General features: G+C 42.2%; 1 protein-coding gene across 1 annotated transcript in view; it reads right to left on the reverse strand.

Annotated features, from left to right (window-relative positions):
- VWF (von Willebrand factor) overlaps positions 1–26,524 on the reverse strand; it is a 1,005,270-nt gene that overhangs the window by 509,173 nt on the left and 469,573 nt on the right. Inside the window, exon 20 of the mRNA XM_069628335.1 lies at positions 192–330. Within this exon, the coding sequence (XP_069484436.1) occupies positions 192–330 (139 nt within the window). The remainder of the gene's footprint in view (positions 1–191; positions 331–26,524) is intronic.

The raw sequence follows: 26,524 nt of genomic DNA on the forward strand, positions 1-26,524 counted from the left end.
TGCCTGCGGTTTATTTAAAGCAAGTAGCATACACCACAGTTACTAACTTTCAGTTAAGTTATTTACAAAACAACCTTCAAGGCCAGCAAGAGTAATAAGGTAGTTGTAATGAATCTTTGTTTTTGTTAGTTCACGTGTCCCATTTAACATAAACCCTCCTCTTAAGAATGTGGTACTTTAATTCGACTTACCTGCACCATGACGTACTGACAGTCACCTGGAAACAGGTAGTTCAGGCCATCAAAAGTCAAATAATGTGCCATACCGATCACAGTACAGGTGCCATCGCAGATGTTGTTTGTGCACTCCCACTTCCTGCTGCGACATGTGCTGTAATCAGAAACAAGTTTTCATTAGTTACATATTTATTTATTTTCGTATGTATATATCACAACGGAATGGTGGCTACGTGTATTAAAGGCAATTAGTTATTAAACTGACACAGTACCTCGTACTTGTAACTATGAGAGCAGGGACATTTTAAGTATACTCCCTGCAGTGCTTTTCTTTCTTTCAGCAATACAAGATCTTTTACAAACATCTAAGTGTAAAAAGAGCTTCATCGTTGCCAACATCTTGCATTCCAATCTGTAGGCGCTGATCTAGGTTTTTTCTTAGAATTCTGGGACTTGCAGTCTGAGTTTTATAATGGGGAAAGCAGGACTTCAAGTCCCAGAATAAAAAGAAACAACCCAGTCTGAATAAGCGCTTACAGATTGGAATGGAACATGTTGGCAAGTATCGAGCTCACATATGAGTTCAAGAAAATCGTACACTGCGTAAACAGACTGAATATAAATGTGTTTGTGTCAGAAGTGCTACAGGCCGCAGTTGCAGCCATCTAGAGAGACAGGACTAAATGCAGCCACTTGAAGAGTTTCTCCTAGAAGTTTACTCCAAAAACACAATGCTAATTCTTACACACAAAAAAAACTTCTTTTTTCGATCTGTGTATATTATACATAGTCGTGATGGAGAGCACACATCTCAACACATAGGTCGACTCCTTTTGTAAAGACTAGGAATCAGGCAGACCAAACTGGATTAAAGCTAATGAAGATTAACATGATTTTAAAATGCCATGATCTCCAGACAATGCTCAGGTACAGTTATATCTGAATGCCACGTGCATTTAACAAGGGGGGGCCTTCTCTGATCCACAAGTTTTAAATGAGGTCCGAGTGAGCAGCACAAGGAGCTGCAGCTGCAAACCCATGCCAACATGTGGATCCTGAAAAGGTACTTAAAGGGTGCATGAAAGTAGGACAGTGGTGAGAGGGCTGTGAGGTAATGAATGGCCAATTTGCAGCAAGCAGTCGTTTATGAACATTACTCATTCTAAAGGTGATATAAAGCTGTAATCGCAGAGTATGAGCCATTGAGATGAAATTCAGCGAGTGAGACCCAGCTTCAGGTTAGGTCAATTGCATCTGAAGGTTAACACTGAATTTCGCAGGTCATATACTATTGGTGTCCCTTTATAAAGCAATTATTGTACTTAAAGCCTCAGCAAAGAAGGACATAAAACACCATTATGTGCACACTTTGGGGTTTTGACCTTGCTCTCACCGCCTCTAGGTACAACTAAAAGTCCAGTCTATTAATATCACCCCACATAGGGCCTCTGGGAGCTAGAGAAGGTCGTCCGCGCATCAGACTTGGGAGCCGCGATATAAGAAGGAATACAGAGGCATTGCTGTGTATTACAACAAGAAAATTAAATCAACTGCATTTGTGGATGCAAATATCCACATTGTTCCTAATGACAACTCTAAATAAAGCACAGGTCAAGGCCTGTAAACAGGAGGCGAGATTGCTGGTTGGTTTGTTGCTCTAACGTTTGTGACGAATCGCAGGTATTCATCCCTTCTCCCCAAGGGGAAGCATCCCCCTTTGAGGCTAGGGAGGCGAGCCCACTCCGCAAGATCCTCCCTAGGGGTCGGGGCAAGTGGGACCTCACTGGGAGAGATGCCCCTTAGGGGACAAGGACTCCCGTTCCTGCAAGGAATTCCCTAAACCCGCCATATATGGGACTATCAGATATGAATAATATTGAAAGGGCCAGAGACTTGGCTGGAGGTAAAACGGATATAACCCATTACGCGCAAGAAGAAAGGTATGTCTCTTTAAGAGGAGACACACAAATAATGGTGGCAAGGAGGCTGGGAGAGGAGAGCACACTGAGCCAAGGCACAGTGCAAGCAGAAGGAGAAGAGCTTAAGCAGTGGAAGCCCACTTATGAGGTTACGTCAGGCGGAGGCGGAAACAGAGAGCAGTGGAGCCCATGACTTTCAAAGGAGTTCTAAGCAGCGTAATGAAGCGTGAGCGTTCCGACCGTCCCAGGAAGCGGGAAGCAGACGAGAAACTAAGCAGTACACAGCTGGTGGCATGACCAAAACGATTCCGTGGTGTGCAGATCGCTTGTCTAAAGACACTTAAACCAACCAATAGGGGAGTCTGAAAGGCGACTTGCAGTTATACACGCTATGAGAAAACTAATTGAGTGCAAGATACCAGCAAGGAGGCAAAGCATAAGAGACTGTGACCAAGAAGAGAACCTGAGCGAAGGCCAAGACCGAAAGTATTCCCCTCCAAACACAGAGGTAATGGGAAGAAAGGGGATACCGGGAGGCGGCTGGGGCATCACTATCGAACAAGAGAAATTCATCCCAGTGAAATTGACGAAGTACCAAAATCAGAATCATTAAAGTGAAACTGTATTAAAGTAATGAGGAGGATAACAAATTAGACTGAAAGAGAAGTTATTGAGGAGTGGGCATGAAGAGAAACTCATCCCAGGGAAATATACCGTATAGATAAAATCCCTAAACTGGAATGGAACAGACTGGTTCCAAGAGTTACAAATAACGCTGAGAAAGCAAGTGTTCAGAAGGTGATAAAACCACAGGAAAAGAAAAAAGTAAAGCCTTTAAGGAGAGGTTTAGAATCACTAGAGTTAAATTAACGTTTACACCCCATTCAAAGAGTAATAAGGAATGGTGCCAAGTCTGGTGGAATACTTACCCCAAGAAGGGAGATCAAGCTTAAATACATTGTAAAGGAACTCCAAGATTCGGTCAAATGTTTGGAAAAATACTATTTGAAGACATCTCCAAGAAGAGAACTATCAAGTGAATAAGAGACATCAACATACAGAATACTAGAGGAGGGGAGAGGTTCTACCAGTCTAAATTGTTAGGTAGGTAGGGTCAGGTAGGATTTGGTTTGGACGGTGGACACTTTTCAGTTCGGACTTCCCAACGACTGAGAAGCGCCTTTAGTCATTTATATAGGCAGGGAAACCCCTCTTGCAATCTGGAAATGTAGGCATTATTGTTATTTGAATAAACCCAATTTGCAATGTCCTCCAAGTGTCCGCCTCCTTTTTCCGACCCACTACATGTCCCCAAAAATGCACCAAAGTCCCATCAACCAATCTGCTTCCACATAGCAGGACAGCAGGATGAGTGGAAGCAGTTGGCCTCATCTGCTCTGCCTTCAAAAATAGCTTCGCTGGGTGCTCAGGAGGGCAGCTGTAGAACTGAATTTCTGCTCGCCCCTCCCTCCTGCCTCTTCCTTTCTGCCTGGTTGAGCGAGAGACTGGGGACGGATAATGTGAAGGAAACTACTAGCTTAAAAACATTTGGCTCCTATATGATAATTAAGGAAAAGAAAATCAGAGTAGTGTTATTTACCACGTTCACCTCATTTTGACACATTCTGGAAATGGATCATACACCCAAACATTCAGTCTTATGTCCACCCCAGAGCTTTTGATGGCAGAATAGCTTTATAGGTATATTGGCATCACATCTTGAGGGCCTTTTTTCCAGAACTGCTACAAGCAATGCAATACCGCGAGCACTCTACTGCATTCCCTAACCCAAACTTGCATTTGCAGGCAGTCTCGTTTGTACCTGGCAGTATGCCAGTTTGAAAGTGTGCTTTGACTATGCAAGAATCTATGACATGGGGCCAAAACCCCAGAAAGAGATTTTCCATCCAGTCCAGCCTGCTCTATTAGGGGTTCTGCACTGTGTAATGTGAACCCTTTTCATCTGCTGAGATTTCAAGTAGATAATGGAAAGGTCTCCCCCCCGCAGGTGGCAGTATAGTACCTATAGGAGAAAACCATCCACAAATGGGTGCATCTCCTTTGAGGATTCATCAGCATAAATATATTTCAGGCTTATTCTCAATTGGATAAGGCTGTGGCCAGCACTGGGAAATACCAAAGCTTCTGCTGAGGGTGACTTTGCCCAAAGGACTAGAACTTTCTAGCAATGTGTCTTAGTCCGATATAGCATAGATATGTGCTGATAAGAAGACTCTCCTTATTCCATGTTAACATGAACCGAAAGACCATGTTCGGCAGCATGAGACTCTCGAGATTGTGATCAGAGTTGGATTACTAATCCGATTGAGCACACATAGTAAGGATAATTTCACTGGTTTAACTGGTTCAGAACTCAGGAACCAGCTCTGTGCACTGTTTGCACACTTGTATCCATGTTTGAGCGAGCTTGACCACCTTGAGAGCCTTTTCAAGCAATGAAAGCACCCAGACCTGTCAATGGCACTCATCGCTTTTTGATCTACTGTCAATCAGTCGAGCTGATGAGTCGACCCATGGCCGGACTGTCCTCCAGCCTCTTTCTGAACCAATCGCCAACGAAGAGCTGCATCACACTTGTAATCCCATCGATCGATCCAAGGTGTCAATTCTCCCATCGGTTGCAGTTCTTAACCTGATTCCAGTTGATCACTGCTATAGGACTGCGCTGCCTTGATGCCAGTCGTCCATTGGGTAGAAGAGACTCAGAATATCTTGACACTGACTCAACCTATTGTTAAGAACCTACAAACTTTGCTCAATGATGTTGAGCCCCAAGAACAATTCTATACATTGTGTGAAGCATTTCTGCCCCCTGGCCTGCATTGAAGGGCTTTAGTGCCAATTAAGAACCCACTTTTTACCTTTTCAAAAGGCATCATCTGTTACCTTGACATTGTTTCTGAAATTGTTGCCTGTGGACACCTAACTTCCGGCCCACAGTTTATGGTTTCATTGCAATGTCTGCTTATTGTTTGTCTTCTCTTGCAAGGGTGGGTTGTAGTGTTTTTGATTAGTGTGTCTGAATTATTAGTTTAGTAAAATTCTGCCATTTTTTATAGAACCCTGGTTGGATATTCTTTTATTTTGGTACCACGGTTCTTCTGTTGTTTGGACTGCTTCTATACTAGCTCACTGAAGTGTATATCCTGCCCTTGGCCCACGTTACCACAAGAGGCAAATGAGGTATACCTCCCTGGCTGTGCCTGTTTCAACTTCATGATTGAGATCATAGCTGCATTAATAGTAGTGTGGGATTGAGTAGGTGTTTCATCAATTACTCATCCCTGCACTCTTGCAGATCAGTAATCTTTTCCTGCCAGACTGGTCATCAGTCTTCATTTTCAGATCACCGTTTCTTCCCATCACCGTCAACCCTCATGGGTTTTCAAATTGAAATGAATATGTATATAATTTACGTGGCCTATTAGGGGTTGGGCCAGGTTACCTTTAGAGGAAATTGACCAGATATAACCCTCCACTGACCTTAAGATCGGCCTCTTCCGGGCATGTGCCCGTTATTTGAGATAAAAGAAAAAGAGTGTGAGTGGGGTAGGAAACTGGGTGCTCTTAGAAAACGACTATTGGCTTTTCTGTTTGAACGTGCTTTAGACCAATAGGAACGCACTCCTCTCTCCGTAGTGTGGTAAAAAGTGAATTAAGAAAAGTAAACAAAGAAAATGGCCCCTGGGGAATGGGGAGAAGGGACTACGTGTAGTCCCTTCTCACTTTTCCATGGTGGCCAGTCTCGGAAAGGAAAGGAACATTGAGGGACCCGGTGTGCGGAACATCAGATAAGGCATTGTCGGCTGGTAACGACTCGGTGAGGGCAAATGTCCTTGTTTGTTACAAGCTCATTGTCCCTCGCCATGTACTAATAGATATTATTGTATATTCCCCCCAACTTTAAATTGTAATCTGTTTTTTTATAGGCTGTGAAATTCACAACTTGTAGTTGCATTGACTGCCTTATAGTGATGGAATATTTACATTTGTTAAATTGTTTGCTTTTATCAGGTGTTATCGCGTTATAAAAGATTAATTAATTCATAGATACAAGTGTCTACTTTAGAGTTATAAAGCAAATACAAATCAAATATTGTCTTGCATTTATAAGTTGATGATTTGTAAACAATTTTCCTTGTATATATATAATGCCATAGGTATTGATTTATTTGACTTTGAACACAAAAACCTTTCTGCCGCCCTCCTTTATAATGTATAATTGTTCTTTCATTATAAGCTTAATACCAGCAAGTGGTTTCTAAGCACAGGATCAGTATTCAAACTTGTGTTGCGCTGCGTTGTCTTGCTTCCAAGACAAAGGTGTTGCCCCTGCGCTATCCTTCCTCCCTTTAACTAACTTTCTCCGCCTTAAAGATGGAGAATGTAAAGGGGACAAAACACGAAAATGTGCTTGATCCTTTGTCTTGCTACAAGGATGCATTTCATTTATGTATTGGTCATCAGTATAACGCCTATACACAGAGGCAGTGTTTCAAAGCGCTTCAAGGCAGGGGAGGGAAGAAGGGAAAAATGCAGTAAACAAACATTCCTACTAGGCCTGAGTCATTCAGTATGGGCAAGTGCTATAAGCGTTTGAATGGCAAGACAAGGAACATCACGAGGCTAAATTAAGGCTAATTGAGCTACCTTACTGTGTCTCTGGTTTTTACCGAAGAAACTATTTGAAATCTGTTAGCCCTGAGGTTGAACAGTATACCTGGTGTAAGACATGCGTACCTCTGTAAGGTTTCATGTCCACTGAATTCACACAATAATAGTAATAAGAGCAATCATCCTTAGGTCATTTATGCCAGATTTCACCAGCTTGTAAGGGGCTCATTTTGAAAACCTCATTAATTTGGTGGCGTCGACCCATTCCATTTACAATGCAAAGTAGGCGGGCCTCCGCTGCCAACTTTTGATCCTTTGTGCTGAGCCTTTTGCCCTGCACTCTTGCACTCGGGTGGATAGCTCAGGGGCAACGTGCTCGCCTTGGAAGCAAGACGAGATGGAGCACCACAGGTTCGATGACCGGGTCCGCGCATAGAAACCTCTGGGTATTAAGCGCGTTATAAATAACCTATCATATCACTCCGCCGTGCAAAGTGAGTAAATTTATAATTGTAAATACTGCTTGCCTTCGGCCTTGTTCCTTTATTTGGTCACAAAACTCCTCAGTGACATGAAATATCGCTATAACCTACTGAAGAGGGTACGTTAACCCATATACCATTGCAGTATAGTTCCGCCTAGATGATATGAATCTGCACAGGAGAGCGAGTGAAGGGAACATCACAACAAAAGCTGGTTCTGCTTCATGTCCAAGGATGTTTCCCTCCACATGTAACTCTACTATGTAGACTGTGGTGCTAAAGGCTCCTTACAAATAACACGAGTTCTCCACTGCGGTTGCAAAGGATGCAGTGGCAAAGTCTGCATCAAATAGAGACATTTATAAAAAATATTGCACCACGAAAACATGTACAAAGAAATGTGAGTAGTAACAAAATCGAACTCAGCAGCAATGACCCCAAGCACACAAAGTGCTACACATTTTGTTACACAATAAACACTACTGCAGCCAACAGCGAATCCGCATGTGAGTGAGGTTTCATGATGCTGATATAGTGAATATTTATTTGAATAATGCATTGTTTAAAATAAGCCCTTTTTTACATATTATCAGTGTTATTATTTTGCATTCAATTATTTTTGTTATGCACATTCAGCTCTCATACTGCACTGTTTGGCATGTGGACCATTTTACTTTCAAAGTGAAGAAACTTCCAAAACATATGAACTCTATCTAGCGCTTTTTCTTTAAAAAGTATATGTCTGGCTAAATAGACTACCAGTTGATAACCTATTAAACATATGTATGTGCAGCAGCTGCTTTCAATACCACTGTCACAGTACCTTCCACACTTTGACAGCAGGTATTCTAGTATTTCAGCTAAAAAAATCAAGACTGGGCAAAAATGAAAGTGACATTTAAAAATGCCATCAGTGTTTAGCAAAGTTTGCCCTCTATACAGAGTATTGCTTTAAAAATAGTTATATCACTCCCAGCAGACCGATATAAGTTAAATGTGAAACACAATATGGCTGACATTACGGTGGTACCGCAAGCATATTAAGCCCTTTTCATTTTTCCACTCACTGCCGATATAGCAGTAAACATATATAGATCCTCATATATACATATTTTCTGCTGAATTTTACGGCACAAAAGTGACAATTGGTAAAATATATGTCATACTGCATCAGCAAAATCTATTTGCTAAGAATAGTGTATTATGCTCTGTAGAATTTTACCTGGACGTACCAGTGTGCCCCAAGGCAGTATGTGTAGGCCCATATCACCTTACCTCAGAGGTCTGCAAGCTTTGTCTTGCCAGTTGTTCTGAACTAAAACTCCCATGACCTCCAGCCAGAGTGATCAATGATGAGGGATCTTGGGAGTTGTAGCCCAATATAATTCAATGTGTTACAAAGATACACTTCGTCTGTATGGTAGTTCAGAGGTTCATTGTTCATCAGAATCACATCAGATAATCAGGTTACATCAGGTAATCATCAAAGGAGCTAGGAAGATGCTGTGGAGAGCCCAGTGGCTCCCACCACCCAGGCTACCTCTACCAACTGCTTGGATCAGAACTCAAACCACACCACATTCTGCTCATAAAAACAAGGTTCCATGCTGGCATTCCACAATGACACCACCAGTTACCAGACCATGCATGCAGGGACCAGGACCAGACATAGCACAATACAGACCACTGCCTTAGCTCAATATGCACTGTTGCTCTATTAATCTTAACTCTCAATATTTTACAAAAGTCACTGGAGCTTATGTTGTAGTGTCCCTTAATTAGGGGGCGGGGACCTGTTACGTTTAGACTTTTGTGTAAACTGGTCCCCTCTGTCTAATTTTCCTCATTTGCACGGAAGAGTGAAAAAGGGGAGTGCAAATGAGGTAAACGCCTCCTACCATGTACTCAGGGCAGGTGAAATTCACAATGGATAACTATGGCGACCGCCTGCTTTTTGCTGTTGTAAAAAGTCGGCAGACTCCATAGAAATCTATAGCATTTGCGCCAGCATGAAAATCCAGGCTGGCACAAATCCTGTAGTATTTATATTGCCGAGGGGAAGGGGGTGCCGGAATCGTAAGTTATGATATGTCCCTCCTTTCCACCATACAATTACTGAAAATGGGGCGCGGCGTGAATTAAAGGCATAAAGGCTTACACAAGGCTGCCTATCAGTAAGCAATTAACTCTACATGTCCCCTAATGCAGTCATAACCCAGGAACTAACTTCACATTAAGGCTATGAAACAATGTAGCATCAACAGCCCAGTTCTGGGCTGGCCTCGGCCGTTCTCAGCTTGGTAGTAATCTCGAAGTAAGCCTGAGCGAAAGAAGGTACACAGTGAAGGCCCAGGGCAGGGAATGGCCGAGCACACCACCGGACGCAGGGATTAAGGCTATTAGCACCATGGGCCTCTGACATCTGTGGTGCTAACAGCTTTATTTGGGGGGGGGGGGAGAATTGTTTACACGATCAATGGTATGTGCCTTAATGGAAATAAAACAGAGTTTTTAATCTTTTGTTCATCCCAAGCTGGTGCTAAGCTGAATATGCAATACACTGGTTTTAACATTGAAAATCGTTTTATTCAAATAGTTGCCAAGGTTAAAACCCTGGGGGTAACCTTGGGATCTTCTATCAGCATGGCCGCTCACATGAACAGCTCCGTTAACAAAATTCAATACCATCTTCCTCTTCTGAGAATGGTTAAACCATGTGTCTCGGAAATAAATTGTGCTTCATTGGTTCGGGCCATCATGACACCAAGGATTGACTATTGTGGTGCTCTACTGGCTGGTGGAAACAAAGGATGTGTTGAAAAGGTACAATTCCTACAGAATGATGTAGTGAGAATTGTAACAAACTTCCCCAGATATGAATCGATCTCAGTTCTTAGAAGAGATCTACATTGGCTGCCAGTAAAAGATAGAATCTGCTTTAAAATACTTATCATTGTTCATAAATGTCTCCATGGACAAGCACCACAATATATTCAGGAGTGCATTACTATTCACAACCTGGCTAGAGTCACATGGGCTGCAGACACCATGTGTCTGATTTGCCATAGGAGCAAGCGCGTACGAGGAGGGGGTCGCGCCTTTCCGAGACAGGCTGCATTGTTGTGGAATAAACTCCCTAGAACACTATGCACCGTTAGTAACCCTCAAATGCTCACAAAGCAACTGAAAACCACCTTATACGAATAAGGTGCTCCGACTTCTACCTTCCCGGCACCTTAAGCTGCTTTCTTTCTGCGCCCTGATGCTTGCGGGCACGGGAGCAATGTAAGCATAGGGATAAATAAATGAAGAAATAAATAAATAAACACGTGTCCAATTTTCCAGGGAAAAACACACTAAATAAGGTTGCCTGTAACAGAAATAGTAAAAGGAACCAGTCCCTTTACTATTTCTACTGATGGGCTGCGGGTGCCTGAGAGTGGGGTGCTGTTGCTTGAAAGTAAGTGAGGGATGGTGGCTGCTGGTTTCAGGTAGTGTATGCAGGACTCCAGTGGATGACGGAGGGGGGAACAACACAGCGTAGGGTGACAGCCTGAAGGAAACAAAGTGTGGTCTGTGGAAGAAACGAGAGAGACTGAGAAGGAGCTCAAGCATTCACTGCCAGAATTCAATCACAATGTGCACCTCTGGATTGGTCACTGCCCCCACCCCCCAAGGGGGAGGCGCTGGCCAATCTATCATATTTCGAACACTGTAGCATAGAAGACATCTACTTGGAAAAAAAGCTGAGAATGAAAAACCGCCCTCATTAATTCCTTGCTATAACCGATGTATGAATCTGAGGATGGTGGAGTAATTGACAGTGCACAACACATTCCAGCATGCCATGATCAAAATGGAACATCTAGGCACTACAATTCATGGCTGCACCTTTATTGTCCCTGAAGCAATTTCCTACATGTCTACATTGGATGTATGATATTTTGGCTGAATAATTATACCGATTTTCGGGGAGTTTCTACAGTTTTTCTGCTGCGTTTGCATTGCACTTTGAACTCTTCACTGGAATATGGCTGAGCAAACACATACTCTAGACTGAGGCCTCACTGTATTTGCAGGGCACTCCCACATTTTGAACAATTTGCTATACTTTTGTAACCAAAATAAGCATTTGCTTCCCCAGACTTGGGCCTTCAACGCACTGTAAATAAAGGTGCTATGGGCCGAAAACGCAATGGTACTTATTTTGTTGACCGCAGAAAGACAAGAGGTTGTTGAATGGACACAGATCACAATAGCCGAATGTACTCGCTTATGGTTGTCGTACCCTTTTCCAAAGCATTCAATACATTGGGCCTCATTACGACCCTGGCGGTAACGGTATGAACGGTGCCGGAAAGGCACCGGCACCATTCATACCGTTCTGCCGAATTACGAGTTCTGCTAGCCGGTGCCTGACAGCCCGCCAGGTCTTACCCATTCAACTCGTAATGGGCCGGTTATTGCCCAATCGCGGGTGGAGGTGCCAGAAGCAAGCATGGCGATAGCCATGCCTGCCACACAGGCACGGCTACCTCCATGCTAGTAATGAGGCCCATTATCTAAATTGAGAAAATGTGCTTAATTTTGTGGTTAAAATAAACGGCTAATTCACAAACATATCCTCTCTATAGCGACAATAATTATGTTAGATAATTTAATGAAATGTAAAACTAAATGTATTCTGGTCATAAAGAAACATGATCAGGTTGGCATCACCAGCTTACCGGACATTAAAATCCAATAAGGGTTTCAGGCTTTTTTACATTAAATATGCACACGAATTCATTTGGAAGCCATTTCTGTGATGATCATTGTCATATTTGTTGTTAGTTTTGAAATAGAAGTTGATGCCTTTGCAATTCTCCCTGAATTTGTTTGCATTACACATACTGTGATGAAGTTACTTGCCTTATTCGGTGGACTGACCAGGTGGGGGCTGAAGGGGCGTGTGCCACCCCTAACAAAAGGTGGTACACCATCTTGGTCCCTTGGCACATGTCAGGGGACAATCTCTTTGTCAACTCTCAGATCAGTCATGGCAGGCCAGACCTTCCCCACTTCCCTGGTCTGTTATGGAAAACAGTTCGGACAGATATGTAACAGACCCTGCAAAATATGCCACAGAGCCTGCGTAGTACCTTCAGAAAATACTCTCCACATCAGAGAGAGCCTGAAGCTCTTTCTGAGCAGACCTAAACTCTTCTCTGTCAGTTCATGGGAACTGCAGTGAACTCTGCAGATACAATGCTGCACTGCAGATACAATGTTGCAAGGTCATGACTTGCCAAATGCTAAGGATTCAGTGCCAGAAGCAGAATTCCAGTGGCAATATTCCCTGCCCAGGGATTCTCAACAGGGAAATTTACAGGCCCGCTGAAAAAAATGATCCCTCAAGCTTACTGAAAATAAAACAAATGCTGGAAACATCAAAAAGCCCAGCTCAGAACAGGCAGCACCGGGGAAGGTCAGGAACATGCATAATAGTCGATAGGACAGTGATATATTTTGCTCACAATTTTGTAGAATAAAACATCCACAAGTGCACAGAGGGAAGATAGCAGAGCAGATCCCTCACTTAATTTAAAACCACAGGTGCAGACCATCACGAGAAGACTGGGGAAGGGTTAGTAGTCACACACTTTGCACACGGTGTATGTTTTTTTAAGAATGTATTAGGATGGGTTGGATGAAACACCTGCAGGCCCTTACAGGTGTTCTCTAGGACCAATAATGTTTTCTAAGGCCAAACAGAGTTAACGATAGGCCCACGAAAAGTGAGATATCTCTTGATGTTCTCCATCTTTGTAAGCTGTTGTTCTTAAATCATAAAGCCAAAGCACAGTCTTAGTAGTTCTTTCTCCACTTGTGGTACACCCCAATCTAGAAACAAGATTCCGAAGTGTGTGGAAAAGAGAAAAAGTCTCAAACCTGATCTTAGCCAACCATTTAGCTGCCTGGCTACCTTAAACTGCCAACACAAATGTTCCAATGTGTGTCCTACAAAATACTCCTCAAATTCTATTATCAAATGCCAGCTAGTACACTAGTTACAATCAAGAGGTACTCAAGACAATAGCCTGGAATTTCCTTCACCTCGCTGCTGTTCTAGGATCTCTCCGAGGTGTTCCCGTTCCATGCTTGCCAATCTTGACTTGTGCATTCTCTTCTGCTCTCAGGTTTTCATAATTCTAGGAAGGTCTTGCCTAGATCCTGGGCTGCTCAATTCTAAATACAGGTATCTCCTGGACCTTGCCTTCCTTGGAATTCACAACAGGTCATATCAGGACCTTGTGCTTCTCTGAGGTTGCAAAATAGATCTGTGGATATTTCTCTCCCTCACATTCAGGCAGTCACTATGATGTCACCCTCCTGCCAGGGCTCAGGTTCCACTCACTTACTGATTGTCCAGCGTTTTCTGGGTTGAAACCTTAAAGTGTGGCTTACCAATTCCCCCAGGTAGTCTGGTGTTGCTTAGGCTCACATCTGGCAAGCCTGCACCTTCAAGGCTTACAGTGACTTGCAACTCCCAATTTCCTTCTGCAAACCTACAGGGTTTTGCCTGCCTTCCTCCAAGTACCAGTCTTCTAAAGATTTCTCAACAATCACCACATTTTTTTCTTTTGCAAGGCAGTCACTTCTCAACCTTCACCTCCTCCAAATTCTCCGATGTCATTGATGGAGTAGTATCCAGCATGCCAACTCTCTCCAAGATCTTCTCTTCACTGACTGTTATTTCATGAACCCTTCCATACAACCTGGGTAGGGAAAGGGTAATCTAAGCTTTAATTAGGTTGTTTTTTCCTCCTTATTTGAATTCTTTTTTTGTGATTGGTTAATTTCAGATTTAGTTATGTTATTTGTAGCCCGAGACTGGTAATGGTTCATTACCTTAGGGTCTATCTGTTGCTTAACGTGGGACTACAAGGTTTGAAACACATCCACGGCAGGTGCCACCATCTTGGAATCACTTTTACCGGTGGTAGGTGCTCTGTGCTGTTGCACACTCTCTCTTGTCTGCGGTCTGTTGGATGACGGCCTATGTGAATGTGTGCAGGTTTTCGCACCAGTCTTTGGCACATATATTGCCAGGTGAGTTGGGAACATTCCTTTCCTGTGTCCATGAAATCTGTAGGTTCACTATCAGAGCTCCATGCACTGCAGCAAGCCAGCCATTCTGTTCCAAGAGTTGTCATGACCCTTTGTGATGCATCCTATGAAACCAATCTTTGAAAGCAGCATAAAACATTCTTGATCACCCGGCTCCAGTGAAATGAAGTGGATTGTAGGAGAAGGAGGCTCATGGTAAGGGACGGCTGGAGGCAGGAGAGCAGTGAAAAACGCAGAAGCCGGACAGATGGTAGGAAGTAGAGGAGTAGCAACAGTGTAAATCAGAAAGAGCTGGAAGAGGTTTTGAGAAATAAAATGGTGAAGGCGGTGACATATGACGGGGAGAGAAGGATATTGTGACATCAACAACTAAGAGTACACAGAAGGAGGTGGTGGGAGTTATGACGGTGAAGGAGGAGGTTGTACAATCATTTAGTAAGTGTGGATGTTAAGCAAGGGAGGAGGTAATAATAACAGAGCCAGAGAGAGAGGCAGGTGATAAAAACTTAAGAGGTAGCATAGGAGGTGGTAACATCAAGTGCAGGGCCGTGGCCTAAGGGGGAGATAACATCAGGCCAAGAGAATGCTAGTGAATGAGAGGTGTTAAGAACCCCATTACAATAGAGTGAGTCCTGGGGTATGGGACCCTGCAAAGACCAAATCTCGATCAGACCAAGAAGAAGTGGGGTGTGGGTAAGCCTAAAGCCTGCAATGTCAGAGAGGTGTGAGGGAACCACTCTTGAACCTTTGAAACTTCGACCTTTCGCCTCTGAGGCCAGGAGGACAGAGTAATCCGCATCCTGTGAAGACCACATTGGGCAAGGCGAGGTTATTGAGGTGTAAGGAACCCAACCCTATTAAAGAGAAGAACATACTAACACCTACTTTATTTGAGCTGATTACGTTTCAGAGCAGGTGAGCACTTTACAACGGGGGGTACCAGCATTCTACTTGGCATTTTATACAGTAGCGCAGTAGTGGTGGTGGAGGGTCAGTGGCATTTCTATTTGCTCATCCTCCATCAGCCGCCCCTTTATGACCTTGTTTCCCTTCCTGCTCTGTTTGCCCAGTCCACCATCCTGTCACCCAACCCATGTGTCACCTCTTCCTGCTCCCTAAAGCCCGCTTGGACACGAGACACTTTGGCCTCCACACTCAGGCTGCTCGATCTACAACACAAAAGAGATAACTCCCATCCCACGTTGTATAAGCTATTATTTAAGTGTCAATCAAGACCATTCAATCATTAATTACAAACATATGTATTTTCCAATTTTCTGATTTCATATTAGGTCAGTCAAAAAGAAAGAAACATGGGATATTAATCACAGATTTGGCCAGAGTATCTAGTCATTCAGCTTGACTTGTCGTATCATTGTTCACAGAACCATAGTCTCACAGTCACATACACTCAATTTGTCTGACGCTCAAATACACAAAAGAAAATGAAATATCTTTTTGCAGAAAAAAAATGTTGAATCAAGTGGGAAAAAAAAGCAGGCGAATAAGCAGAATTGATAGTGGGATGCTGCACTCTGCTGGCAGCACTTAATCCAACTAGTGTAGATCAGTTGCCTGTTAAAACATCAAAAAGCCTCCTGGGCCGAACACAGCTGCATCGTTCTGGCTGGAACCTAGTCACAAACCTTCTTGAGTTGATTTCCAATTGGAAAATGGCCCTATATGTATAAGCCACTTGCAATCAGATTTTAGTGGGTGTAAAATGCCCTTAAACCTCATTAAATGCTGTCACTTCTCCTGGGCCTTAACTTGGTATTCCAGGTAGGGAATGGAGTCCTTTCGCCGACACTTGTTTTTTACGATGGGTGCTTTGCTGCAGGAGTTTTTATGAAAAAAATCATCTAAATTTTGGGAGGTAAATAAAAGTTTGGGGGGGAACGGAATAAAAAAAATAGTAAAATGAAAGGGGAGCTTCGGGGCAGAATCCCCCCACCACAAATAATAAAAAAACATTTTGATGAGTTTTTCCGTGAAAACTCCTGCCGCAAAACACCCATCGCAAACACGGGTGTCGGCGAAATGACATGGAACCCCAGGTAGCTACCTCCCAGATAATCCCTCCTGCATGTGTCTTTTGAGCAGCAGAGAAGTACGCTTGTTAGCAGGGTTGCAAACCACAGCAGGGGTCCATTCCAGTCTCCTTTTATTGACACGTGTCGATCCCTTTATCAACAGGAAATACGTGCTTGTAGTGGACAGTGCAGGGGGCCTTGAGGGAACAGGGCCGTAGCTCTCCACAGGAACTATCTTTTTAAAAGTTCATGAAATGATGTTAATTTATTTACAAAAAGTCTAATGCGCCATTTACATCATTTTGCAGACGGTTGATTTAGCATAGCCACCTCCTCCGCCATTGTGTTACTACCTTAACTGCCATTTTCATGTCTCCATCAGTCTTCTCACCATGACTTTCCTCTGCCCGCTTTGCGCTCCTTGCCACTTTCATAGCCTTGTCACTGAGCGCCTCCCTTCGCTGGTGCTTTGGAAAAGGGTACCAAAATCACAGAACCCCAAAGAATCCTTTGCTGAGAGCTGATTCACTCGACTTCTGCTGCGAGATCCATTCCAGTGTCCCTTCTTTCGTCTGCCTGACTAGGAATCCGGTGAGCATGCCTGCTGCTGCTTCATCGTGGTCGTGCTGTGCTGCATCGTCTTCTTCACTAACCTACCTAGAGTTGCTTCGCTGCTCCTGCGCTGCATGAGTGCTGATTTGTGTGTTTGGGAGTTTGTCCATACACATTCGCCCATGCCTAACACCTATGAGCCTACACAGAGCCTTCTCTGAAGTCCCTGACCCTTTCCCCAACAAAGAGTGCTACTTACCTGCTAGCAGAGACTTCCTCTGGAACTTTTGACTTTCTACAGCTTGTGTCTTACCTGTTTTGCCCTCCAATCTGACTCTAAGACACACATAACTAGATAGGGATGGACATCTAAAGTGTTAGGCCTCTGTGAAATAATTATAAGTATTTGCCTGCTTTAAGTTTTATTTCATCCATTTTTAACTGAAACAGATATTCTGAAAGTTATTACGAAAGTATTTTACTTAATTTTGGAATTGCATTCTGCCCTTCTATAAGTATTACAAAAGTGATTAATTACTGTGAATAGTGCATTGGTTATTCGAAGTTGCTTATTGTGTGTTATAGTACTTACCTTTCCAAAGAATTACCTTACCTTATGTACATAAAATCAACCATTACTTGTATATAACTTTAGTGTGTCTGTTTCTTTGGCCTACATGTAGACTCTTAAATCCTTTCTACCTCCCACAGCCCTTCCTCCCCACTAAGATAAGCCTGGCTGCTCAGCCATTGCTACCAACAAAACATGTGTGGTTCAGGCCCATACTAAGAGTTGAAGCCCTGTGTCCAAAGTGTGAGTCTTCTAAAGTCACTGGATATCGAGCAAATAGAATTTATAAACCATATGGATTTGTCTGTTGCACGCCTGCATATTCGATCATCATTGGTAGCCGAGACTTTGTGGCAAGCTAGAATGGTGTTATTCGACTTAGGGTTTAATCTCACCCAAGAATTAGTACATAGTCCGGCCACACCGCAAGGACATAGCTCACGTATTTTCGCCTCAGCCTGTCACATTACATCTCATCAAAACCCACCGGACCAGACAAAGTCTACATAACTAGGTTCAAGTGCCAAAGTCCTCAATTTGATTTCCTGGAATACACGAGGGCATAATCACCTCAATTTTACAACAGTTGGAGGATTGATTGATATGGATGTAGTTGCCCTCCAGGAAACCTGGCTTGTTTTACCACCGATTTGGGACTCACACATCATTCTGTTTACATCAGCAGAAAAAGGTGTCCTTGGTAGACCGAAAGGTGGTCTTATCATAGCAGTTAAAAAGAGCTGTGGCCTGAATTTGATCATTCGTAAATCTCCTTCTCTATCATTTCAAGTGGCGATATTATCTAACTTCTATAAAAAAATAGCAATTGTTAATATCTATTGGTGCAGTAACACACTGAATGCAGATGAATTTTTCAAGCAATTTGTGAATATATTGGATGCCTTGGCCCTAGAGAGTGATTTATCGTGTATTTTGATATTGGGCGACCTCAACTTGCACCTCATTCCAGAGGGGAATATTGCTCCAACAAGAGACGAATTGAAATGGTCTTCGATTATGACGGAGCGCAATTTTCAGATGTTAAATGGCAATGTGACAGGTGACTGTCCCGCCCAGACCACTTGGCAAAGAGGTGACCAGCATGCAATAATTGACTACATTAATATTAATGCGAAAGCCTTTAATTCTGTACAAAAGTTGGAGGTTATTCATACAAGTGTAAGTGATCACCACAAATTAAAACTGTCACTGCAAACTGATTATATTCAACCAACACAATGGTGGAACTCAAATGTAACTGATGTAGTTGTAAATAATGGGAGAAATAGACTGTCTTGGAACACAGAAAAGTTGAGAATCTTAGATTCGAATCTAGAGACTATGTACCAGAGAGAAGATCTACTGGTCTATGACTATACAAATGCCATGCAGATGTTTACTCGAGTAGTCACTGGTAGTGGGACAACTGAGCATCAGCATACCCATGCCTACGACTCGGAAATAGCCCATCGTAAATCTGAGCTAAGACAAGAAATTCGGCAACTGCGGAAATCAGAGAAAACTGATATGGCCGAAAAAAAAATAAGATCAGTCAAGCAAAACTATAAAAAATGGCTCAGACTAAGAAGAGCCAAGGTCTACGAATTGAATGGAAAATCTATGCTTAAACAGCTTATCCTGAAATCTACAGCTGGCATATGGGTCCTTCTCAATAAAACATCTGAGACTCCCAAATTTACAGCCCTGGTAAACTCGATTTCCACTGAAGCATGGCAATTGTACTTTCATAAACTCTATCTTTCTCCCTTTCCTGACATACATTTAAACTTTCATTTGCTTACAGTCTCCAGGACATTTACATTTGACATTGATGACATAAAACTTTGTATCAAGAAATTGAGCTCTTCTCGGGCAACAGGTCCAGATGGGTTGCACAATATGATGTTAAAAAGCCATATAGACGAATGGGCGAGGATTCTCTACCGGATCTTTAATCAGGTGCTGAAGAGTGGCGCTATCCCTGAGACGTGGAGAAAATCTATTATTCTCCCGATATATAAAAAAGGCAATCGGGAGAACCCCAGGTCCTACAGGCCCATAGCGCTTTTGGACTGTCCGGGTAAATTATTTGCCCGGCTGATCTTAAAAAAAATGTAATACCTGGTTGCAGGATAATAAATTGAGAGATCCGTTCCAAACAGGCTTCTTACAAGGGGTAGGCACTGGTATAAATATTATTACTTTATCAAGCCTTATTCAGAAAGCCTACCAACAGAAACAGCCCTTGTACCTTGCCTTTATCGATTTCCAAATGGCATTTGATGCCGTTCCAAGAGAACAGCTCTATAAAAAATTGGCTGATGCTAACTGTCCATGGCAAATCTTGAAATGGATAATCCAACTACATACAAATACCTCGATCCAGATTAGACTTACTAATGACGGTCTATTAACCCCCCCAATACCAACTGCCAGAGGCCTAAAACAAGGCTGTTTATTAGCTTCAGCCTTGTTCAATTTCTTTCTTTCGGATATCTATCGAAGCTTTACAACACTGATCTCCGATTCTCCAAAGATCATGGGTGTACAGATACAATGGTTATTATATGCCGATGACATGGTATTATTGTCACATACCCCAAAAGGGTTGCGACTTCTTTTGGGTGCTCTGGACGAGTATACAAAAATAAATGGCATAACAATCAATGTTGAAAAGACAAAGGTCATTCAATTTGGCACCAAGAAACAAAGTAGTGCCCATTTATACTGGCCTCTTCAAAATTGTAAGATTACCAGCACTAACATCTATGTGTATTTGGGTACAACTGTGTCTAACTTGTGTGCCTCTGATCACTATAATCAACAAGGACTCCAGAAACTTCAAATGTGTATTTCACAAGCCCGAATCATCAAGGCAAGATATTGTAAATTTTCTTTAATCCCAATTCTAACGTATTTCAAATTGAAAGTTGTGCCTGTTATCCTCTATGGTGCAGAAACCCGGTTTATCATGTCATACTCTTACTGGGCTACGAGGGAAGGTCGGTTTTGGAGGCAAGTTTTGAACTTACCAACCTCACAACCACTTCCAACTTTAAGATATGAGTTGGGCCTAATTTCTTTGTATGCAGCCTACAAATGGCGCCTGTGTGCTTTGTACCGCAAGTGTCTCATGAACAAAGCCACAACAGGGATAATCAATACTATTTCCATATATCTATTGAGCTCAATGGACGTTTTTCCAAAAACATGGCGCCAAAAAATCCACTCAATTCTAGCAAAAGCTCAGATTGACCCAATTTTGCTCATGGAAAATCCAAATAAAGCTAGAACAAAAATCTGGGAAGGTGACTGGATTTACACACGTTTTGCGTGTTCCAACTATAAACATTTTGAAGCTTCTCCATTTGAATTAAAGCGTTATAACACAGTGGCCGATTATATGGTGAGGTCCCCCAGTTCCAACCACAGAAATGGCTTTATGAGATTTAGACTAAATCTGTGGCTGACTAATGAAGTGATGAATAAACGGAATAATGTTGCTATCCCTCTGCCCTGCCGGTTTTGTAAAAATCATCCAGAAACTCTTATGCACCTGTTTTCAGAATGTGATAAATTAGCATCAGTACGGAGTGTTCATTTCGAGCCTTTATTTAAGGAGCAACACATTTTGACTCCAAAAGAGCTATGGGTCTTAATTTTCCATACTAATAGAAAGGCTGTAAGATATGCAGTTGTTAATTACTTGCACCAGTTGAAAATCTCAATGTATGCAGTGCCAAGAAAATAATGATCTTGTTACATGCTTTATAACCATGTGTTGTAAACCACTGTTGTTACTGTTCACTAACGCATACAATGTTTTATCTGATTTTAAGTGATTTGTAAATGTGATTTTATGTAATTCTTTTTTTCCTTTTTGTCACAAGTTGAAAGGTTGTGAATTTATTTTCACGACCAAAACAACTACAAATAAAAAAAAAATAAAAAAACTGCCATTTTCATGTCTCCATCAGTCTTCTCACCATGACTTTCCTCTGCCCGCTTTGCGCTCCTTGCCACTTTCATAGCCTTGTCACTGAGCGCCTCCCTTCGCTGGTGCTTTGGAAAAGGGTACCAAAATCACAGAACCCCAAAGAATCCTTTGCTGAGAGCTGATTCACTCGACTTCTGCTGCGAGATCCATTCCAGTGTCCCTTCTTTCGTCTGCCTGACTAGGAATCCGGTGAGCATGCCTGCTGCTGCTTCATCGTGGTCGTGCTGTGCTGCATCGTCTTCTTCACTAACCTACCTAGAGTTGCTTCGCTGCTCCTGCGCTGCATGAGTGCTGATGTGTGTGTTTGGGAGTTTGTCCATACACATTCGCCCATGCCTAACACCTATGAGCCTACACAGAGCCTTCTCTGAAGTCCCTGACCCTTTCCCCAACAAAGAGTGCTACTTACCTGCTAGCAGAGACTTCCTCTGGAACTTTTGACTTTCTACAGCTTGTGTCTTACCTGTTTTGCCCTCCAATCTGACTCTAAGACACACATAACTAGATAGGGATGGACATCTAAAGTGTTAGGCCTCTGTGAAATAATTATAAGTATTTGCCTGCTTTAAGTTTTATTTCATCCATTTTTAACTGAAACAGATATTCTGAAAGTTATTACGAAAGTATTTTACTTAATTTTGGAATTGCATTCTGCCCTTCTATAAGTATTACAAAAGTGATTAATTACTGTGAATAGTGCATTGGTTATTCGAAGTTGCTTATTGTGTGTTATAGTACTTACCTTTCCAAAGAATTACCTTACCTTATGTACATAAAATCAACCATTACTTGTATATAACTTTAGTGTGTCTGTTTCTTTGGCCTACATGTAGACTCTTAAATCCTTTCTACCTCCCACAGCCCTTCCTCCCCACTAAGATAAGCCTGGCTGCTCAGCCATTGCTACCAACAAAACATGTGTGGTTCAGGCCCATACTAAGAGTTGAAGCCCTGTGTCCAAAGTGTGAGTCTTCTAAAGTCCCCCATAAGGTGGACTTTTGTAAAACTCCCTAGCAGTCAGCACAGCTCTCGTTGAAGGCCCTTTATCAACTAAGGGAGCGATGAATGTCATCAGGCACTGGCTACCGACACAGGCAAAATTACTTAAATAATGACCTAATGAGATAAGTTATGTTATGCTAATGAGCTTTGACACTGCTCCTATCACCATCAGAGCAGTCTTAATGAGTGAGGCTTGTTCAGATAATGGTGCATTGTGCCTCTGCCCGTGGGGAAATGAGACTGTGGACTGTGGGGGAAGGAAGAGGGTTCAGACAAGGGGATATGATATGATAGGTTATTTATAACGCTCTTAAAACCCAGAGGTTTCTAAGCGTGGACCAGGGGATCGAACCTGTGGTGCTCTGCGTCATCTTGCTTCCAAGGCGAGCACGTTGCCCCTGAGCTATCCCCCCCCCCGAGACGGGGATGAAGCTGGACTGGGAACTTAAAGGTCTCCCCACCCATACATATTATTCACTCCGAGCTATGGCTTGCGTTAAGGTGAACGGGCCTACCTCAACTTGCTAGTTCTACAGCTCGCCACCTCTTTGCCCACTGAGCCCAACATATTTAATTCAATCGTAAATTTACAATAAAATGTAGTTTCTTGAAAACTGGATTGCATCCGAGGCCCCCAGAGAATATGTCACAGCCTGGGCGCCATTCCAGGGCTGCACGTGACTAAGCAGGCCCAGCCAGGGGAACAATGCGCGTCTCCGCGTAGCTGAAATTGGAGTCTAGGCGGACTAAGACATGAAAAGCTTTTCCCTCTTTCTGCTTTCATTCAGGCGGCGTCATGCACTGGCGTCAGCACACACACACACATCGCTTCAGATGTGAATAGGCATGACGTCATGTCTCTTGAAAAAGCACGCTCATGGTAGATCCGATCCGATCCAACTTCCAGCCAGGCCCGCTGAACGGAATTAGTTGCGATCTGGCACCCAAACACTGCCGTATGCTTCACAGAGTCAACCGGGGCTTGAGTAATACTGGAACCAAGCATCGGTGCAAGCGCAATTAGCAGTTGAGCGAAAATTGCCCTATTACAAAAAACGGTTACATGTCTATATAACGACACATTGTATGTATAATGCACATATACCGAAAGTTTTACAACGACAAAATATAACAGTTTATTTTCTTTTTCCCCCAATAGATGTAACCCTTTACCCCACCCCACATACATTTTCATTATGTTTTTCTCTATAAAAATCTTGTTATAAAGACTGTATACCACAAAAACCATATTATTTCAATGCATTTTTAGACCAGGGTAAGGTTTGCCATCGTTCTAGTCATTTGCCCTACTGCAGAACATGTATTGAAAGAATATGCTTACATGCTTACTGCTCTAGGGTAATATTTGCCCTGGGATAATTAATGATGAAAAGTTCTGTAATATGGCCCGTAGAGCGATTGATTTTGCATTTCCGTAGTGCAATGCTGCATGAATGAAAGTGCGAGAGTACCTAGACAAAAATATCACTGCTGCGGTCCACTCCTCCTTCGCCACTCCCAGTTGCAGATGGATGGTAATAACTCACTCCCGGCAGGCAAGATAGCTCGTTAAGTTAATGTCTATGTGCAACCTCCAACCACAGGTTTGAATCCATGCAGCGCTCACTCAAACTTTCCTTTCGAGTGCCATGAAACGGAGTAAAACTAACAGCCATTATTACAGTGGCCCAAAGAAAGAATAATCATGAAAGCTATATATAAATGTAATATTATTTCAACTGTAAATGGGTGGTCTTGGGCAGCTGCAGAAAGAGAGTTATGATCATCCAGGCACTGGTGTAAACTCTAAGCATCACTCTCGTCATCAGCATCATCAACTTTATTCGGGTAATGTTATCCAATAAAGTAAGATAAGAAGTAGTACAGAAATGTACACATTACTATACACAAAATCGACATACAAGCACAACAATACAATATATACAAATTCTCCCAAAAGGCAGCATTGCAAAAATGCAAAAAGATTAAAATTCAAGAAATATTCATAAGACTTTCATTCCTTCGGAAGGTAGATTGTAATTAGGTCTTCCAGTTTTATGTTATTTATTTTTCTGGCATTTCCGTCTGTATTTCTCCATACTTATTTTTTGGTCTTTTTTTCTGTATTCATCCACATGTATTGTTTGCCATGTAAAAAGATAATTCGCAACCAGTATTTTTCAGCATTTCTTCTAATAAGAAAATGGATTTATCAAAGCACACATGCAGCCATATAGGAAAGAAATGTTAGCACCATTTATTTTCCATAACAACAAACGGTTGCTCATTTGACTGCTGCTGCCTTAAGATATATGCTGTCAGCAATTTGAAGAACTTTAATGCTATTTTTATACAACGTTTACACTCTCCATGCTGCCAATCTGCAATGGGATTGGAGTGCAATGTATGAGGGGCATCACAGAGTACCAGACAGAAAGACCTGTTTATCCGTTTTTTTACATTTTTATAAATAAATACAGACAGAAAGCAGATTGATTTCAGTCTGCATTCATGTGTAAAAAATCAGTAAAAACCGAAAACTGGAAGCCTTAATAGTAAATAAAACAGCAAAGTCCACGTCGCCAAAGGGCTGGCATCTGACAGTAAATACCACAAAGCCGGGCTACATTGTGCAATGGACAAGTTCTGCAGTAAAGGAATTCAAGTATTCCGACGAATATTCATAAAAACAGGGCAACAAAAAAATAAATGCATCAGGTCTTCAGCGCAATCGGCACAAAATGGACAGTTACCATCATTTCCTGGGGCACCATGAGATTTGGCAGTACCGATCTCAAATGAAGTCAATTAAATCTGGTTTTTGTGATCAAGACACATTCATAATTTTAAGAAGAGCACAACCGCTAATTAGATAAACTATGTGTTTTGATAAGATCAAGTGGGATGATTAGAGGGCTTCTTTTTTATAAGTTTACGTGATTTGGTACCACTTTATTGAATTCTGATCAATGCAACCATCTAAATCTTTTGACTTTAGGCAAATATAAGTAACAAGGTCTGGTCTGGTCATTCCGGTGTGATGAACAGATCCCACTCTGATGGATTCCACAGTTCATAGGCTTTAGGATTGTAATCTATAGGTTTATAATATGTTCTGTGATGTCCTTATGTACAGTGTTATATTGAATGGTTAATGCAGAGAGATCAGTTTGCATTTTCCATATTTTTTTTAAGGCAGCTCTGATGAAGAGTGGGTTAAGCAGAAACATGCAGAGTGATTTCTGAGACATCAACAGGAACTTTAGGGCAATGTAGCTAATAATGGGCAGGAGTAACGTTTAAATGTAATCTAGAAAATATTCAGTAACTGTTCATGACTGAATGAAATATTCTTGCAACATTGATCACTTTGAATGGGGCACCAGCCCGGTGTGTGTCATTTGACTTCCATGAAGGCATCACAGCAGCTGTTTTCCCTACAACCTTATTAGACCACAGGACAGATGATGATGGTCTGGTTGTACTGACATCCTAAGGTAGATTCCTGATTGACTGTCCAGGGAAATGCATTTTTAAGTCTATTAATGTTCTTCCCTCCTTGATGATGTCTTGGCATTGCTTGCCTATTGGAATGTTATTTTACACTTAGAGGACAAGGCCCATGTAGGAGGATGACCTGTTGAGATTTGAAAAAGTTATGAAATTTTTCATCTTTAATATTGGGGAAATCTTAAGTAGAACAGGTTATTTTAAGCATGTGTGGGAATAGAAGTGTGTTCAGAAATAAGAAGGGCAGAAGAACAATAGATACAAAATGTCTTCTTTGACTGTTTTACAAATCATACATGCTTGGCATCCGTGTGTTGCATCCATCCACTTTGCAGTAACACTCTTTAACCAGATAGAAATAAAACTTGCTCTACTAATTTTAAACATTAAAAGTCATGGTTAAATGCCAAATCTCATGTTGCAAAACAAGAGCTCTTGAGACTGCTAAAAGATATAACTTCTTGCAGAAGAGATATTCAGGTGAAAAGGTACTACTATAAACTGGCACTTTTTACAGGTGTAGAGAACTTAATATAA

Source organism: Ambystoma mexicanum, chromosome 12 (genome assembly GCF_040938575.1).
Source record: "Ambystoma mexicanum isolate Mex_15411 chromosome 12, UKY_AmexF1_1, whole genome shotgun sequence".
Taxonomy (NCBI): domain Eukaryota; kingdom Metazoa; phylum Chordata; class Amphibia; order Caudata; family Ambystomatidae; genus Ambystoma; species Ambystoma mexicanum.